Source organism: Muntiacus reevesi, chromosome 6 (genome assembly GCF_963930625.1).
Source record: "Muntiacus reevesi chromosome 6, mMunRee1.1, whole genome shotgun sequence".
NCBI lineage: Eukaryota > Metazoa > Chordata > Mammalia > Artiodactyla > Cervidae > Muntiacus > Muntiacus reevesi.
The window spans coordinates 58,645,387-58,663,351 of record NC_089254.1 but is presented as its reverse complement, the minus strand read 5'-3'; the positions used below and the strand labels follow the sequence as shown (position 1 = coordinate 58,663,351).

The window sequence follows — 17,965 nt, the reverse complement described above, 5'->3', positions numbered from 1 at the left end:
ACCATAAGTTCCTCAGAAATGTTTGTTGAACTTTGCTTCAAAAACAAGCAGTCAGAAATATGATTTCATGTTTACCAGTTATAGACTAAGCGAAATTCTTTTTAAGTTTATATAAAAAGCATTTCATTTTGTTTTCTATTTTCAGAAAAAGAAATTTTTAAATAGCAAAGTTTTAACATTCTAGTTAATTATACATTTTTAAAAGTTTAGGCACAGATTTTATCCCATAGATGTTTAAGTAAAAACCAGTAGCTAACAGAAATTCATTTTTGCAGATATAGTTTTACATCCCTCTATGAAATTTGGGAGAACTGAAAAAGTGATACATTTGAGAACTCATGAAAGAAAGAATCTGAGTTATATACAGTGATTTCAGTTGGACATCATTTTCATAATATAAAATGCCTGCAGCTTTTAACACCATTGAACAATGTCACCCATGTCAAAGGTAAAACTAAAAGAAGGATCCCAAAATAGTCAATTACTGGACATAATATGTATAGAACCCCATGTGAAACTACTGAAATGTCTTTATGAGTCAACAACAAATTTTAAAAACGCAATGTTTTTCATTTTGTGAGGAAAAACAATTAGCAAGTAAGGACAGTATTATGTGCTTAAGAAATCCTGCAGTTTCAAGTGTATCTACACACATGCAAATCACAGACTGAAAGTGAAAAGTGAAAGTGTCAGTCACTCAGTGTATCTGACTTTTTGTGACCCCATGGACTGTAACTCGCCAGGCTCCTCCGTCCATAGAGTTCTCCAAGCAAGAATACTGGAGTGTAAAACAAACAAACAAAAAAGAATACTGGAGTGGGTTGCCGTTCCCTTCTCCCGGGATCTTCCCGACCCAGGGATCGAACCTGGGCCTCCTGCATTGCAGATAGATACTTTACCATTTGAGCCACCAGGGAAGCCCATTCCAGCAAAAATATACCCCCTTTTTTTTTTTTCATGTATCATCTTGAAAATATGGATCATAATGCATTTCCTAACCAAAAAATTCACTTTTTCAACATCTCCTTTATCTATAGATAAGTGTATGCATAAATAGAGGGCAGAATTTTACACTGCCAGCTGCACCAAACAGAAAGGGACTTTTTCCAATAGTTATTATTCCATGTGATATCACTGGACTCTGAGTAGAGCTGAGGTTCCCAACCACAAGGTGAAATTGGCCCTCAGAGACCATTTCTCCAATTATCAGGAAAAGATCTGTCCAAAGGCATTTAAAAATGAAACCTGACCTACACTTCAACTCTACAGCAATGGCTTGCCTGCTCAAAAGCAACGTATGACCTTTAAATCTTAAATTATAAAATAGTTTGTTGAGAGTGTAATGTATTTAGCTTTAAACTAATAATGTAAAGAAATGCAATCATTTCCTCACAAAAACCAGAGGGAAAAAATAGGAAAAAAAGTGCCTTTTTCATTTCTCACAAATAAAACTACCAGATACAATAAATGAGAAGCTTTTTCACAAATTCTATTGGAAACTTTGATTTTGCTGTTAATATATATGAAAGTAATGTCTATCCAAAGTTTAAGAGATATAAATATGATCTTAAGTGTGAAATTTTAAATCTTTTCTTTATTTTCTGTTATTTAGCCATGAAAAACTTACTTTATATTATACTTAGTACATATTTAATTTGTTTAATTCATATATATTTATTTTATGTTTATTATAGGCAAATCAGTAGACAAGCATGATATAGCAGTGTTTATTTCTATGCTTCTACCTTTAAAGCCATAACCCCTAGCACAATGCCAGTGTATGGGGGGTGGGATGTACATATACATACACACACACATGTGTGTGTGTGCACGCACGTGGCATTGTGCTAGGGATTATGGCTTTAAAGGTAGAAGCATAGAAATAAACTCAGACCTGGCAGGATCTATTGAGAAAATCAGTTCTGAATTTAGTCATTTTTATTGTGGATTATTTAGCAATGAAATGATATACTAATCATGTTAATCACTACACTTAATGATGCAGTGAAAGCTAGATAGGCACTGGTCGGTGGATTTTTGAGCCCACTTATAATCTTAACTAGAAATAAACATTTCTCAAGAGGAGTAACTAGTATTGGGATATGTGGTTATTAGAATCTTAACCTATTTTAACTAAGTATTTTCAAATTCAGTTTCCCAGCCTTTACACTGTCAGTGGTCACTTTCTTTCCTGCAATCTAGCATGATGCTTTCAAAAAGTAGGAATTAACCCAAAAGGAATTATCCCACTTCCCAGATTTGTGACCTTGGGGTAGTGTATTAACCATTCTGAACCTCAGTTTCTTCATCCACAAAATGGAGCTCATAGGGCCTTATTCAATAGGGGATTAGTATCAGAATTAAGTGAGATATTGATTAAAAATATATATATATTTTTTCCTAAGTTAAAAGTAACATCCAAACCATGAACCTTTGGTGAATACTAGTTTAGGGGGAAGGGGGTAGGGGTTATAAAGACATTTGTTGGTCCATCCTGAAATTTTTAATACAAACTCAGTTTTAAATGTGTTAAAGATATCGTGGTTACAAAATAATCTTATTGTCAGTCTGGGCTTGTAGAAGTACTTAAAAGTAAAGTATCACGATGCATACAACTTAGTTTCAAATGATTGAGAGAAGGGGGAAAGTATATACCTAAAGAGAGGTTGAGAAATGGAGCAGGGAAGGTAAAAAACTGGAAAAATGTTAATTGTTGAATCTGGGTAGAGCATACATGTGCTTCATTTTACTATTTGTTTAACTTTTGGATTTTGAAAATCTTGCAAATATATGTTGAGTGGGAACAAAAGAATTCAATGAGATAATGTCACTAAAGCATACAGCTCCTATTAGAAACAGCTAATGGCAGCAGATATTCTGTCAATTTAGAATGATGACCATCTTGTTACACTGACTGCTGTCAGTGTGAGGAGCTCCCTGCACATAGCAGGTAAGCAGTGAGCACATGCTGAGAAGAAAAGAAATTAACATAAAGAACTAAAACCCTTTAAAATAGGATGTCTTGAATCCATCAGGGTCACAAGCTGAGAGGAGGTGAGTTTTGCTTTCTTGGGGACACCAAGTACCTAAAGCTTAGAGGTTAAGAACACTGACATTTAACACCTAACCACCTGGATTTAAATCTCTGATAGAAGCAGCAAGGTCTCATTGGATAAGTTATTTAACTCCAGCCTCAATTCTTTTGGCTATGAAATGCAACATAAAAATACTGTTGTTCCTACCTCAAAATATTATTGTGAGGATTAAATAAGACAATGTACTTTAAATGGTGCTTTGCACATGGTAAGTACCCAAATATGAGCTATTATTATAATCATGTAGATAATAGCCTCCTGTTCCATTTTATGTGATATGAGAGATCCTGCCAATATTTATTCAGGATTGCGCTTTTGCCAATTAGACCAAATCTCAGATGTTATACTTAAAATTCCCTTAATTTTGTTCTGTCCATAATTTTCACAGATGATTTTCATAAAAGCAATGAAGTTTTCACATGACAAATTTTTGTTTCATTCTCAAACATCAACAGGGTCTCTTGTATTTCCCTAATAGCTCAGATGGTAAAGCATCCACCAGCAATGCAAGAATTCTGGGTTCGATCCTTGGGTTGGGAAGATCCTTTGGAGAAGGAAATGGCAACCCACTCCAATATTCTTCCCTGGATAATTCCATGGACAGAGGAGCCTGGCGGGCTATAGTCCATGCAGTTGCAAAAAGTTGAACACAACTGAGCAACTAAAACACACACACACACACACAATGTTATTTGAGACTTTCCCTGGTAGCTCAGTAGGTAAAGAATGTGCCTGCAGTGCAGGAGATGTGGGTTCGATCCCTGGGTCGGGAAGATCCCCTGGAGAAGGAAATGGCAACCCACTCCAGTATCCTTGCCTGGAAAGTCCTATGTACAGAGGAGCCTGGCGGGTTGCAGTCCATGGGGTCGCAAAGAGTCGGACACAACTGAGTGACTAATACTTTCTTTTTTCAATGTTTATAGTATAAAAGCTACTAATTCAGTTAATATAAGTTGAATGAATGTTTCAGGAATCTTTTCTAAACCTGTGACATATATATACATGTGTCCTCAAATAAATTGAAAATGGGATTGTTGATGTCAGTGTTCTAGATTCTAAGAAAAGTAAGATTAGTGTTTTAGGCCTCTGTGGTCTTCAGTCTATACCCAAATTTTTAACTTGGGCATTCTCTGAAAGTTGCCACTCTTATGTTATTTTAGGGATAATTAAAAAGTTATAGTACTTTGCTTTCACTTAAAGATAAATAGTATGATAACATTCGTACATTGATTTCATTATTTATACATTATTTCATTTTTTAAAATGCCACTAATTTTGAAAAATCTATATGGTGACAGATTCTCTTTGGACATTCCAGAGACAGTCTAACAGTCACAACAGGCCTTTTTGATAGAGTGCCTTAGAGTTTCCAAAGGCATGTTTATGCACAGCATCTCATTTGAGCCTTACAGGAATTCCCTAAGATGGGCCAGTTCTTAGTCCCAGTTTACAGGCAAAGAAAGTGGCAGCCACAGTGATGAACTGAAGTCTACTCAAAGTCATATAGAAAGCCTTCACGTTTATGCTGACCATGAAAGAAGAATAAATGGGGAAGAATCTTAATAGCACCCAGTCCTTAGCAACACTTTGATAATTATTTACCAACTTAATCTAAGCCTTAGAAATGCATAAATTTTAAATATGATTTACAAGAGTAGAAAATATAAAACTCAATATTATAAATTAGATATCTTGATGTTTACATAATACAGTTTATTATCTAAAGAGGTATTTAAAATCATTCCACTATAATTAGCCTGAATTTCAGCTAAATAAGTCTCACAAAATATCTAACAAATCAACAGTCTGGATAGTTGGCTAGACTGTGTGTACTAATTTAGCAGAAAAACTGAACTTTAAAATTTAATGAATTCATGAGTATATGGTTATGTACATCATGAGGCCCTACCAAGAGGAGGGAAAGGAAGCTGGTAAGAAGTCAGTTTGGGACAGGTTTTGGCAGGAGAATGGGCCGTAAACAGCTTGACTGGGAAAGGAACTGTTCTAGGAAACACAGACCTTTATAACACTGAGCTGCAGTCACTCAACATACTTGGAGGTCCCGGGGCTGAGTCTCCATAGCTTTCTTCAAAGTAAACTTCCATTTTGAGTACTGGGATAGCCCTTCTCGCCAAGAAGATAAAAGCATCTCCTAAAACCTCATCTTTTTTGGCAAAAAAATTGTGAAGGGTACACTCACCAGTTGATTCTGGTAGGCAGTGACTGCTGTAAAAACTGTTTCTGGAAAGATGAATGTTCTGAATTCTTCAGACTTCAGATTGAGTAATGAGGCTGTGTGGTCTTTCTTCTTAATGATGTGCACCCGTGGCTGGTACTTATGCATTGAGTTCAAAATTATCTACAACAAAGAATGGCAAGCACAGTACTGAAATTTAGGTTTTTATATTGCTAAACAGGCCCAATTACAATGAGGCAAAGAAAGAATCATAAAATCTACAGTTTCAAATGCAGTTTTAAGATTAAAATCGACCCTTTCCATTCTTCAGGCAAGTAATTTGTACATAATACTGCAGAGTCATCATTGTGAATCACATTTTACCAAAACAACTGCAAATAACACAGGTTTCAAGTGTTCTTTCTAAAATTAGAGAGGAAAAAGTCATCTGGAGGATAGGTTTATTTGAAAAAAAAAAAAAGTTTTTGTTTTTTAGTCTGGTTAGACCAAAGGCAGTATGTCTCTAAATTTTCTAAAGTAAGAAATTACATATTTGAGGAAGCAGATTGTTACTTGGGACAGTGGGGGTTTGGGGGTTGGGGTGGGTGGTGGATGGTAGGGAAATGAAACTTAAAAGGCGGTGAGGTGTGAGATAGACTGAATCTGATACTTTCTCGCTCTTTTAATCTTGGGTCAAGTGATCGTACCTTTCTCACCCCATTTTCTTAAATGCAAAAGCATTTAAGTTTTAAACTCACAGGAGTTGTGGTGAGAATCTGATGATGTAACTCTTGTAAATCACATAGCAAATAGGAAGTGCTCAGTAAACATAACTGTATTATCATCATCATCATGTCTGATAGCTTCATTGATTCCAACTTCCAGTTGCAAACTAAATAGGAATGATAATGACAGCTGTCTTCCATTCTATAGCTAGTAAAAGTTACCCAATACTTAGAAATCAGAAACATACCCTTGTTTACAAAGGCACTATTTTTCATGTATCATTTAAATAAAATACAATTGCCATTATGAAATTTGAACAACAAAATTTACTTTCAGATATTAAAAGATTTTCTACATCTCCCCCAATGCCACACCCAGACAGCTACCTAAGTATACAAAATTGAGTATGTTTTTCTTGGGATAACAGGGCTCACATTGTATGCCCTTCACCTCAGGAGCCTAGCAGAGAGCATGGTTCTCAGAGGAGGTGTTTGATACATGCTGTGGCAGAACCAGGGTCAACAGCATGCAGTGTTGTCACTCTCTTGTTTCCTTGGCTAACTTGGGTGCTGGTTGACTTTAGGAGAGTTAAATACTAGTCACTGTGAGGTAACTGATATAGAATCAATCTATTTCTGTACTGAGATATACACCAACAAAGTTACAGGGCATTAACTGGCATTGAATTTTGAACATGCCATCTTTTTATGATCCCAAATCTGAATAGGAATTACTGAAGCAAATGAGAGCTTCAAATGAATCAAAATAACCTTTAAAAAGTTATCTCTTTGTATAATGCATTTATTCCAAGGAATTCAAGAATCTGTGCTCAGTCCTAAAACTGGAATAAACTTGAAGTGACAAAGCCAAACATTTGCCTCCCGAAACTGGTATAAGAAAAACCTGAGCATTCACTATATGTTCTACTGAGAAGATAAGAGTTTTCAAATCACATACGCACACACATACATACACACTGGAAAAAGCCCTAAGCTTTAAATAAGGTCCCCTCTTCCTTATTTATACCAGCCCTAGGTTAACTTCCTTTAGGAAAGGGTATCGGACAGACTCAGACCTGAGACTGAGTCTCAGACCCCAGGGCTTCTTGAACCTCTGCTCAGGCTTTCCTGGACCTAAGAAATACTGATAGAAATGCAGACTTTATTTCATTGGAGAAATAAATTCCTGGAAATAAGAAATTTTCCTATTATAAAATCAAAAATATATCTGTAAAGAGGGGCTTCTTCAGGGCTGATTCAGAGAACTTGTCTAAACAACACAAGATCTAAAAAATTTCCTTGTAGTTTTCAGAACATACTGTTTCTAGTGAAAAAGAGTTATATTAAATAATAAAATTTTAAAGCCAAAGTGGATATTAGCAGTCATCTAAGATTTAGGCAAACAATTTGTCACGATCTGATCTTGGCATAATCAGACTAGAACCCAGAGCTCCTGAAGTATGGCTTAGTGCTGTTCCTCTTCATGAAACTGATGCTGAAAGGAAAACACACCAATTCTGGACAGCTGAGTTGTACGTTAACCTAGTTACTCTGACTTGGTCAGGAAAAACAAAGTGTCCTGTGGGCATATGAATGGTGGCAATGCCTGAAGTGATTTACTTGGTTTTAGGTTCAATCCAATTTTTAGAAACCATGTCTAGAGCTCTCTAATTTATTATCTATGTATATGTAACCATTTTTTTTGAAAAGTTTTGAAACTCTTCTTCTAAATTGCATAGATCAAATAAAAATTAAAATCTTAAGTAACAAGAGCCTTAATAAAAGGGATAAGAGAGAATAATTATATCAGAATATCTAAGCCAAGGAGAGAAATTATGAAAATACCAACTTGCTTTCTGGCATACAGGGCAAAGGAAAAAAAAAAAAAGAAACAGTATTCTCATCACAAAGAAGCATGCATGTCTGTCTGAAGTTTCCTTAGCATAAAATCTAAAACACTTTTAAAAATGTAAATCTTTACTTAAGGGCATGAAATAACATCACAGATAGTTCCTTAAAAAGCAGTCTTAGCATGTGTAAAAGGCTGTGTCAATGGCTGTTCTATTAAGTGTTGATAGGAGCTCAGAATTCCAGTTTCTCTTTTCTCCACATTTTGATGAATTCCTTATTGATATATAAAATCAAATCGTTTTGTTTTTAACTGCAAGACTTCTCTGTGTTCTAAATATTCATAAGATTCACTACAGACGAGACATGTAATAAGCGAACAGCACTTTTCCAAATTTATTTGTACATAAAACCCTTTGGTCCCATTGTATCTCACAAGAATGTATTCTGCAGAACACACTTTGGGAAACCTCCAGAGGAGGTCTCAGCCCCGTTCCCTTTATGCTGTGTTATCTATCACTGATAGAAATTAAATATTTAATCCAAGAATGGGCCATAGTAACCTCCAAAATGCACATGCCCTGTGTTTAGTTGGCACAGGTGGTAAAGCATTTGCAGAAGTGGGATTCCAAGGTACCAAAGGTCCCTGACCCTCTTACATAGAAATGGCATGCAGCATCTCTGTATGCATAAGGGTTCCCCAAAGAACACAAGAATGTTCTCACAGAATGACTCAGAGCGAGAAGGTTGGAGGGGAAAAGGGAGAAAAGGAAGATACTTCAAGAGAGAGAGTTTCACGTGGCTTCTCCATTCTACCCCAGGGAATCCATGTAGTCCAAGCACTGTACTTACATGGCCATGCTGATCCAGTTCATTGTTGGTGAGTTTCACCTTCTCAAAAGACACCATCTGTTTGAGTAGCTGCTCGCCAGTAAAAGGAGAGTCTGGATGTACATACAACCTAAGAAAATTATGACAGAATTTTATTGAGACATTTAAAAAAATCTCTCTGTGGGTTTTAAAATATCCTGATTCTAAAGGAACACAAAAATCTCATATAAATGGTGAATATTTATTTGCCTCGTTTAATCTCAAATTTAATAATACAGCAATGCCAAAATAATGCTAAAACATACAAATGTGTTTCTTTGTGTACCAATGATTTTAAAGGGGTAATACTTAATACATTTTCTATTATTAATTTTTAAGGGATAATAATACATTTTCTATTATTTGCTGAGCAAGTTGTTTTTTTAAAGGTGGTTTTTTTTTTTCCCATCTAATTAATCAACTACTGGTCTGCTTCTGTCAAATATAAAATTCAATTGTAGGTATTTTCAAAAGAAGGTCTAGGTTATACTAATTGCATAATGAGCTCCTAGTATAAATGTTGCTAAAAAGCAGTGAAGACAAATAATTTAAGAGGAAACAATTCTAGAGAATCTATCCATTTAAACTCGAAGGTGGCTCAGTTTAAAGTTTGTTTTCTTTATAAGCATGACAGAGTAATTTTAATACAGTGACCCAGGGAACTTTTAATAGCTCACATAGTCTATTTGCTTCTCCTGGTACCTTAATATTATTTCTTTCATCATTACCTCGTTAAGTGCTCGCTAATGATAGTGAAAACAAGCTGGGTAAGCTTCAAATTATTTAGTGTATTTATCTGTAAGTAGACTAAGCACTCCCCCCTCCCAAAAAAAAGCTTTGATGCGGGGGGGGGGGGGGCGGGGGGAATGTACTTATCAGGTGTTTGTCATTTATTGATCAGCTGCTATGTTTTTGGCTAGCTTTTACCTACTGACAGTTAAATGCAAGTCATTTGCTTTACCTGCAAAGCTTAAACTAAGTACAACCCTTTGTAAATCACAATCCTAATATCCATTCAACAGAAGCTTTTCTGAAGTCATGGGAGATCACAGAACTAATAACAGGAGAAGGAAATGTCCTTGATTTAATGGGATAAATTCCTTTATCCATGCCACAGGTTATTTATATTTATATTTTGTAGAGAATCTTTGTAACTACCATTAAACATACATATTATGGAAGGAATAAAAGAAAGGGAAAAAGTTAAAAAAAAAAAAAAGCCTTTCCTAACAATATTCATGTAAAGAATAAGAAGTCTATGCCCTGGTTTGTCACACAGAGGACTAACAATAGAAGAATTGGAATCAGAGGCTGCAACTCACAAAGCCCACGAGAATCTAAGCAAAAAACAGGCTAACAGTACTAAAGATTCTTACCAGACTCATTCAAGAACTTTAATGGTTTTAGGTATCTGTCTGCCTGAATAATTTTTTAAAGGAGTGCTCAGAATTGCCTTTCAGTTGAAGTATTCTTCAATGACACACCATAATATTAAATCGCTTTTCAAGTATCACCCTTCCAAGGCTGTTACTCTATAGACACAGTTGTTTTACTAATAAGCACCACATCCTGATTAGAAACGACACTGATGCTGGGAAAAATTGAAGGTAGGAAGAGAAGGAGACGACAGAGGACGAGATGGTTGGATGGCATCGCTGACTGAATAGACATGAGTTTGAGCAAGCTCTGGAAGATGATGAAGGACAGGGAAGACTGGCATGCTGCAGTCCATAGGGTCACAAAGAGCCAGACAGGACTGAGGGCCTGAGCAACAACAGCCACATCCTACCCACTCCTCCAAAGAGGACTAAAAACATTTAGTCCTAAAAGTTGATGAGATGGTCCCTCTTTATGTATCAATTTACCACATATAATAAGATTAATAAATATTAATTTAAATATCAACTTTTTTTAAAAAAAGGAAATGTCCTATATGAAAAAAACATTATTTAGGTTATGTATAATGTCTTGCCCATTACTATGATCAAATGATACTGTCAAGCATCATTTCTTCTGATTAGAAACAAGTGACTGATGAATTTTAGTCTAAAATAAAGTCTTTCAAAGAGCTAGAATTGCAAGGAATTTCTACCATAAGTGCAAAAATGATCACCTCCCAAATTCTTTACCTTTCCCATATGTAGCTAGAAATTATAGCACTGTCTTTTAATAGCAATAAAATATAGTTGTTGTATAATCTAGAATATTTCTATCCTATAAGGCACAAACATTTTAATCTAATATCAACATAAATAAACTGAACTAGGATGAATGAAAAAGCATACAGGAAGCCCCGCTTCTCTCAAGTCTCTTGGGACTTAAAATTCCAGCAATAGCTTAAACATGCTTCAGTTAAGATAGTGTATTGGTACATGCTCTCTTTTTCCAGCCAGAACAGATTAGTAACATAAACAAGGCATGTCATATTTCCAACTGGCCTAAACCAGTTCCCCATACCTTTAGATAGGAGGAAAATGTATGCTAAATAAGAGTGATTAACTTCTTAGAGGAAGGACTTAGAGAAAAAAGAAAAGGGGTGGGGGAGGCTGCTTGTAAAAATGGTTAGGAATCTGCTAAAATACTCCGCTCTCTGTCTCTTTTCTTTCTGTCTTTCTCCTTTAAAAAAAATTGTAAATATTGGAAAGAAGCTCTAGATTAATGTGAACTGGCTAGTTGATAGTAAATAGTAGAGAACACTAATTATATTTAAATATCTCTTGTAAATTTGACATTTACAGTCACTCAAAATGAGTGTCATTAAAATTTGTTTTTAGTCCTGATTGTTATTTAATATATCGATTTGGAAAGGCTGGGATCCTTCCTAGTCTCTTGTGGGAATGGAAAACTCAGAGAGGCTCCTTTTAATCTTGTCTCTAGTGTACTTAACAGACTGTAAGCTTAATAATGTGATCGACTACTAAGTAAGCTTAATATTCCATTTGAACTGTATGTGTAAATTATCTGTGTTGATTCTGTGCCTTGACTTAAGACTCCAAACTATATACTTAAAAAGAACCATACTTTGAACCATAACATCAAAGTTCCTTAACCCGTACATTTAAATAAATCCTTAGCCTTGATATGAACTGCCTATCAATTATAAAAATTACATAGTCATAAAACAACTTTAAAGCTGTGAGTTTTGGTTTTAGAGCCTTAAATGTATAATCAGCTATGTAAATGTAAAGTGTAAAATGTAAAGATTCACTGTTTGTATTAAACAGTGCCTGTTAGATTTCTGTTCTTCAGCTAGTCATAGTAACATAAAGTAAAAATGCCGTTTTCTTCCCTCCAGAATGCTCATTTGGGCAAAGCAGCAGCCATAAAGGTTTGCATGTGATTTGTTAAACAGGGTTCTCCTGGAAAAACATTACCAATGACTAGCACAAAAATGGACATGTTTGTTTGGGTCATTACCTAACATATTAATTGAATAATTTTTCAGTAAAAGTATATTAACCTGATGTTGAATTACATTTATCCACTAATTATGGAGCGGGGGGGAAGAGTTTGCTGTTCATACGTAAAAATCTCTGAGCCTTTTACTAGTCAAAAAAAAAAAAACACCCACATTTACCAAAATGATGTTTACTATGTGAAGTTATAACCACACAATAACAAATATCTACTAAAAGCTACAAATACACTAAAATGCACACTTTTAAAAAGAATTTTAGGGCAGTCACTTCATCAGTAGGTTTATTCTGTTGGGTGTTAGCCAAATAGAAATGAGGGGTGTCATATGAAATGGGTGCAGATTTCTAACAAATATTCCAATTGAAATTTAAGAAAAGCTTTGAAATGAATTATGAAGAAAGATAATATTAAAGGCAGTGTTCTGAGTACAAACTCTGCCTTTCTCAGAGACTAATCCATATTTTGTATAGTTAATCCTGGAGTGCCTGGGCTTGGAACGCTTTCTTACCAGAACTCACGGCTTTAGAAACAGACCTGCTGAAAATTCAAAGAGCCAGGGCAGGAGACATTTTGCTTGACTGAAAATCTGAAGACACAAACCTGGCTGGCAGTGGAGGGTCCGCTTTGCCAGCCACCAGCCAGGAGGACCGGTGGTAGGCATAGCGGTACCTCTTGTTGTCCACAGGGACGATGTCCATCAGGACTATGTACTTGGCCTCAGAATCCACACCGGAAAAGGACACACGGATGGTAGGAAACATCCTCCTGACACAGTGAGACAAAGAGAATCGCCAGAATTAGAGAGGAAGAGAGGTCCCTTCCCTCTCTACCCAGCCCCCAAACTCTTTGTTTCCTGTAAAGCCACAGAGATGTGAATACAGCGACTGACCTTCTCCCAAGCCTAGATAATCTTAAGTGTCATCTCTACAGGAGTCCTCATTAATACCCAAAGGTCTGCAATTAGGGGAAATCCTGTGCTATATCATCAAGCCCATTAGGCTCTGAACCGATGTCTCCAGAGCAGACAGAGTCCTGTAACCTCCTTGTGTTGCAGGGAGAAAACTCACCCCTGTCCTAGTAGAAAGCAAGAGCGGAGTTCTCAGGTTGGTTTTCTTTTCAGCAGACTCTGAGAGGGTGCATCCCAGAGACTGAGAGCTGGAGCAGTCGGGCGCCAAAGGGCCACCGATCCCCAGAGCCTTAGCCCCAGTCCCAGGAGCTGCCTTCCTGCCTTCCCTGAGTCAGCCCCGACTTCAGCGTCTAGGGGCCCCGCACCAGAGCTCCTTCCTACCAGGAGTGTGGTCATTTCAAATTTCATTCTATCTCCCTGATTTTAATTTTAGTTTTTAATGGGAGCTTCTGCAAATAAAAGGAAGATAAAAAGGTGATAAAAAGGAAGCCACCTGCCTCCCTCCCAACACAGAGCAGCCTGCCCTGAACCGGAGCAGCCTGCCCTCCACCGCAGCAGGCACAAGTCGAGTTCTGCTTCCCTCCAGACGCAAACTTAGCTCCCAAAAGACAACAGGCTGCAGGGAGCAAGAGAGCCCAGTCTCTTGCCCTTAGGGTGGGGGCAGAGCTTCCTATAGCCAGATCCCAAGAAAGCAAATGCCTGGACATCTGTCTCAGTAGATCTTTCCAAAAGCAAGTTAGTGGGAGGAAACCCTCCTTAAGCGAAGCTTCCTCTTCAAGCTCAGTACTAGCAGTTGCACCCAGTCCCTGGAGACTCCCTCAGGGCACCGTTCCCTCCTCCCCACTCCTCAGCCGACAAGGCCCTCCTGCTACCTGCCAGACTTGGTGATGATCATCTCCGTGCCTAGCTCATGGAATTTGTCCCAGAGCTCCTTGGTCTCCAGGCTGCAGGCAATTTTGGCCATTTCCTCGCTGGGGATGATGGGGGTGGTGGGGATCAGTGGCTCAGTGCACAGAGAGGAGGAGGAGGGGCTGCTGCCGCCCGCACCGCTGCCACCAAACTCCCCGTGAGCATCTAGGCTGGTCAGCTCTCCCAGGGGCTGAGCGCAGGAAGACTTCTCAACAAATTGTTCTGCAGGCAAAAAGAATTGAGAATGACAGCTCATTCTGTCAATCAAAGATATAAGAAGGACAGCAGCACAACTAAAATAGGTACCTAGATTTGACTTTGGAAAAGTTATGCTCAGGATCTCCAGGAGGGCAGTGAAAACCATTCACTACATAAACCAAGCCTGAGAGTCCTGTGGAGTGGCATGGCTCCTGCTTGCTTACTTACTGAACCAAATGAGTGAGTTCTAGAACCATGGCTTGTTACCATTACTTGAAACCCACTTTGGAGAAGAAAAAATTTGAGGAGTGGATACTGGGGACGACAATGATCATAAAGAATTAAAAACAAATATTCCTGTTGTTATTCCTCCACATTTCTTCTCAGTTTATGGGCCCTGGTACCAGTTCTTCCTCTCTAACAAAGAGGAGACACTTTTTCCACGGAGATCAAAGCAGCGAAAATATCAGCTCCTTCCTCGCTTTGAGAGGAACCTCCCTTCCCTCCTGGAGCCCTCTCCCCATAAGAGAAAATGAAAAGGGGGTGTGGTGTTGGGGATGTGGTTTAAAAAAAAAAAAAAATTAAGTCACTTCACTTCTTTGCCCGGTTCTCAGTTTCCCAGACTTTCAGATGTTAGATTGGAACATGTTTATAATTTCCCTCTCAGTCTGAGATCTTATGAAAGACAACATATTGCTTGTTAAGTCACGGGAGTATGCTCTCCAATGTTTTGGACTTGGCTTGAAACAATTTCTTGAGGGACAATGTGTGTATTTTCTCTCTCTCAAAAAATGTTCTGTGAAGAAAAGAACCCCAAACCCAGACTAGCAGAGTGTTAAAGTAGGAAGAACAGTTTTCCATCAACCATCAGGCTAGAATACCACTGCCTATGAACCAAACATTCTCCTCCACAGCTGATAAGGGCCTGGGACTACACCAGTCACTTTGATGGAATACAGGGGGAGTTTTGTAATTGGCCCAATTATCTTGCGTCCCTTAAAAAAGAAACTACTTGAATCGACAATGTGAAACTGAACTCCAAAACAACTCTGTTCTAAGTGCCCTCAAGGAATTGAAATAAGTTCTAAGTACACACACACACACACACACACACACACACAATGTTTTATTTCTCTTTGACTTGGGGCAGGCAAGCAGGAGGTGAAGAATTTTAACCTTCTCTTACAATAATAATCCAACTCATGAAAAAATTTTTAAATAAGAATAATCAAATTAATTATCCTTGTTTTCAAATTCAAAGAGAATCATGCGATCACAAAATTATATTTTCTACTAATATTTTCAGAAACACATTCACATAACATCTTTATAAGAAATTAATAAGTAGCCTTAAAATTTTTCTGACAATTGAAAAAGGCAGATTCCCCAAGCTCCAAACTAACCAGTGTGTGAGGGTTGGGAAATGGAAGAAGAAAATGATACAGAAATGTTCTAACACAATGTTTTATGTCAGTTATATCTCAATTTTTAAAAATTTAATGACTTAGTTGTCTGAGGTGGTTCTTTTGAATAGACCTAATGTGTTTAAATAAGCAATCATGAGACACCTCTGACTCCCACCCTGTACTTTCTTTAGCATCTCGCTAGTGTTGCATTCTCTCTTAACAGGTATTTCACGTGCTGGAGTCCTCGGCTTATAGTCAATAATAGTGCTCTGTTGAACTGGCCCTAGAAAGGGACTAAGATGCCTTCAGGTTCTTTCAGAGTCTGTCTCAAAAGCCCCAGGGGAGGAAGGATGCTCATTTTACAGACTAGAATGAGGTGGGGGTACTTTGAACTGTGAATGGTTTTATAGTTTAGAATTCAGAGGAAGGTATTTTTTCCCCCTCAGGAAAGTAGAGAAGGAAGCAACGTTGAAATGACAGTAGAGCTGAAGCTAGCATGTTTCCCAGTCTACTGTACACGTGTCAGAAATTTTAACCTGAAATTCTCTTTTCTTGCTAGCTGCCAAACAGTAGTGGGGGCATTTATTTATTAAGAATTTGGAGGCCTCCTAAACAGGAGTGGATACTGTCGGGAAGGGCCACAAAGTTAACTTTGAAATTGGTGGTGAATTTTTTTCTAAACAGTTGGAGTTTATATGATTGGTTATTTCCATTTCTTTGGCAGGTTTAGATTTACACGGGAGGTTAGATAGGAAGAACCAGAGAAAGAGAGTGAAAACCACGGAGGAGAGACTTTTTGACATGTTTTCTGCAGATCTTCCTGTTTCCTTTGCCTTGGTTCTAAGTTTCTGCAGGGATTCTAGCTCTCTCTTCTCTCTGCTGAGGCCCCTTATTTTTCTTCTCTAACATTTCATCTTCCATATTATTATTGTATTTCAAGGTGTGTGATGTTAAAATGTTGAGAAAGGACAGGGAGAAGAAGAAAAAAATTGAAGTTAAGAAGTTTTAAAAAAATTTCTCTAAGTTTACTTGATGCTTTTCACTATTTTAGGACTACCAGATGATCAGAATGTGAACTAATTATTACCCAGGGACCCAAAAGGTGATGATGAGAACACTTCTTTCTCCCAATTGTGAAGGGACTTGAAACACATCTCCAGCAGTTTCTTTCTCACACAATTCACTCATGCTAAGGGTAGTATAGTCACTTTTCTCCCTTTGCTCTGGGCATAGTGTCTTCTATAAATGGTAAAGGTTGTTAAATAAACAGTATAGCTAAAAGTTGAGGAATTTGGGAAATGGTTACTGGCTAATGTTTTTGCCAACCTCCACTGAAAGTGACAGCAGCTATGAAATGATGTCTTACTGATATATCTGGAGCTTCTCTGAAGAATATGGTTCATTCCGGTAAATCTGGCTTATTCTACAGCACCTGACAGGGGTCTTAAGGAGCTGACTTTGTGTAATCTATTCAAATCAGAAAAAAACAAAATTAAACTAGTTTCTTGTGAAGTGACAGTCTCCTTGGTTGCAAATGCACAAGCAGGTGTTAGATGCATCATAAATTCTGTCGAGTCTTAAAAAGGGGCTTTTATCATTATTCATCCCTAAATCTTTTATCCCAAAAAAGTTACACACACGACTTGACAAAGCATTCTAGACAAATCGGTAAGGACTGGTTGCATATAACAACACTGTGAAGTCCCCAAAGAATCTGGGCCTAAGAGAGAAAAAAAAAAAAAATTTCCCACCCACAACATAGTCTATGGTCAGAGCTGTCGCGCGAACCGGAAAAGGTGGCCACCCTCAAGAACGTCGTGCAGCTAGGGGACAGAAGGACAAACAAATGTGCCGCCCCCCGCCCCCCCATGCCTGCCCATCCCGGACAGTCTAGCAGCCCGACTTACCCAGTGGTTTGATAGTGTTCTCCGTTGCTTCCTTCTCTTTGGAGCCGCCGCTCGACATCAGCGCGGCGATGGAGAAGGCGTTGGCCCTGGAAGAAAGCTGGGGCTTGGGCGATGCCGTGAACTCCATGGCCCCCAGTGTGCGGTCCTGGCCAGGGACCGGGCCTGCCGAACTGCTGTCCAACTTCCCCAAAAGTGACAAAGACCGAAACACAGCGCAAAGTTTCCAAGTGCAGCCAGAGGGGAGCCAGAGACTCTAGATGAGTCAGCCCCAACCTCCCAAGAGCTCCACACCGGTGTCTCCTTTCCCCCACCGCAAGAGCCTAATTTAGCCGCTGAGACTTCGAACTAGCCAGAGAGTATCAACTGCGGGCTCAACCGAGTGTGCAAGTACCGGGACGCTCCGCAGGGGCCCAGGCTGCGCCGCCGGAAGCTGAAGACTAGCATGGGCTGCGCTAAGCCCAGAGGTCCTGCAGCACCCGCTCCACGTCTTTCCTCCCTACCCACTCT

At 38.3% G+C, this 17,965-nt stretch overlaps 1 protein-coding gene across 1 annotated transcript in view; it reads right to left on the bottom strand.

Moving 5' to 3' along the window:
* TBX20 (T-box transcription factor 20) overlaps nucleotides 1-17,585 on the bottom strand; it is a 44,628-nt gene extending 27,043 nt beyond the window's left edge. The window contains exons 1-5 of the mRNA XM_065939901.1: nucleotides 17,459-17,585; nucleotides 13,911-14,169; nucleotides 12,732-12,896; nucleotides 8,697-8,805; nucleotides 5,296-5,454 (exon numbers count right to left, since the gene is read on the bottom strand). Of these exons, the coding sequence (XP_065795973.1) occupies nucleotides 5,296-5,454; nucleotides 8,697-8,805; nucleotides 12,732-12,896; nucleotides 13,911-14,169; nucleotides 17,459-17,585 (819 nt within the window). The remainder of the gene's footprint in view (nucleotides 1-5,295; nucleotides 5,455-8,696; nucleotides 8,806-12,731; nucleotides 12,897-13,910; nucleotides 14,170-17,458) is intronic.
* Between the last annotated feature and the right edge of the window lie 380 nt (nucleotides 17,586-17,965).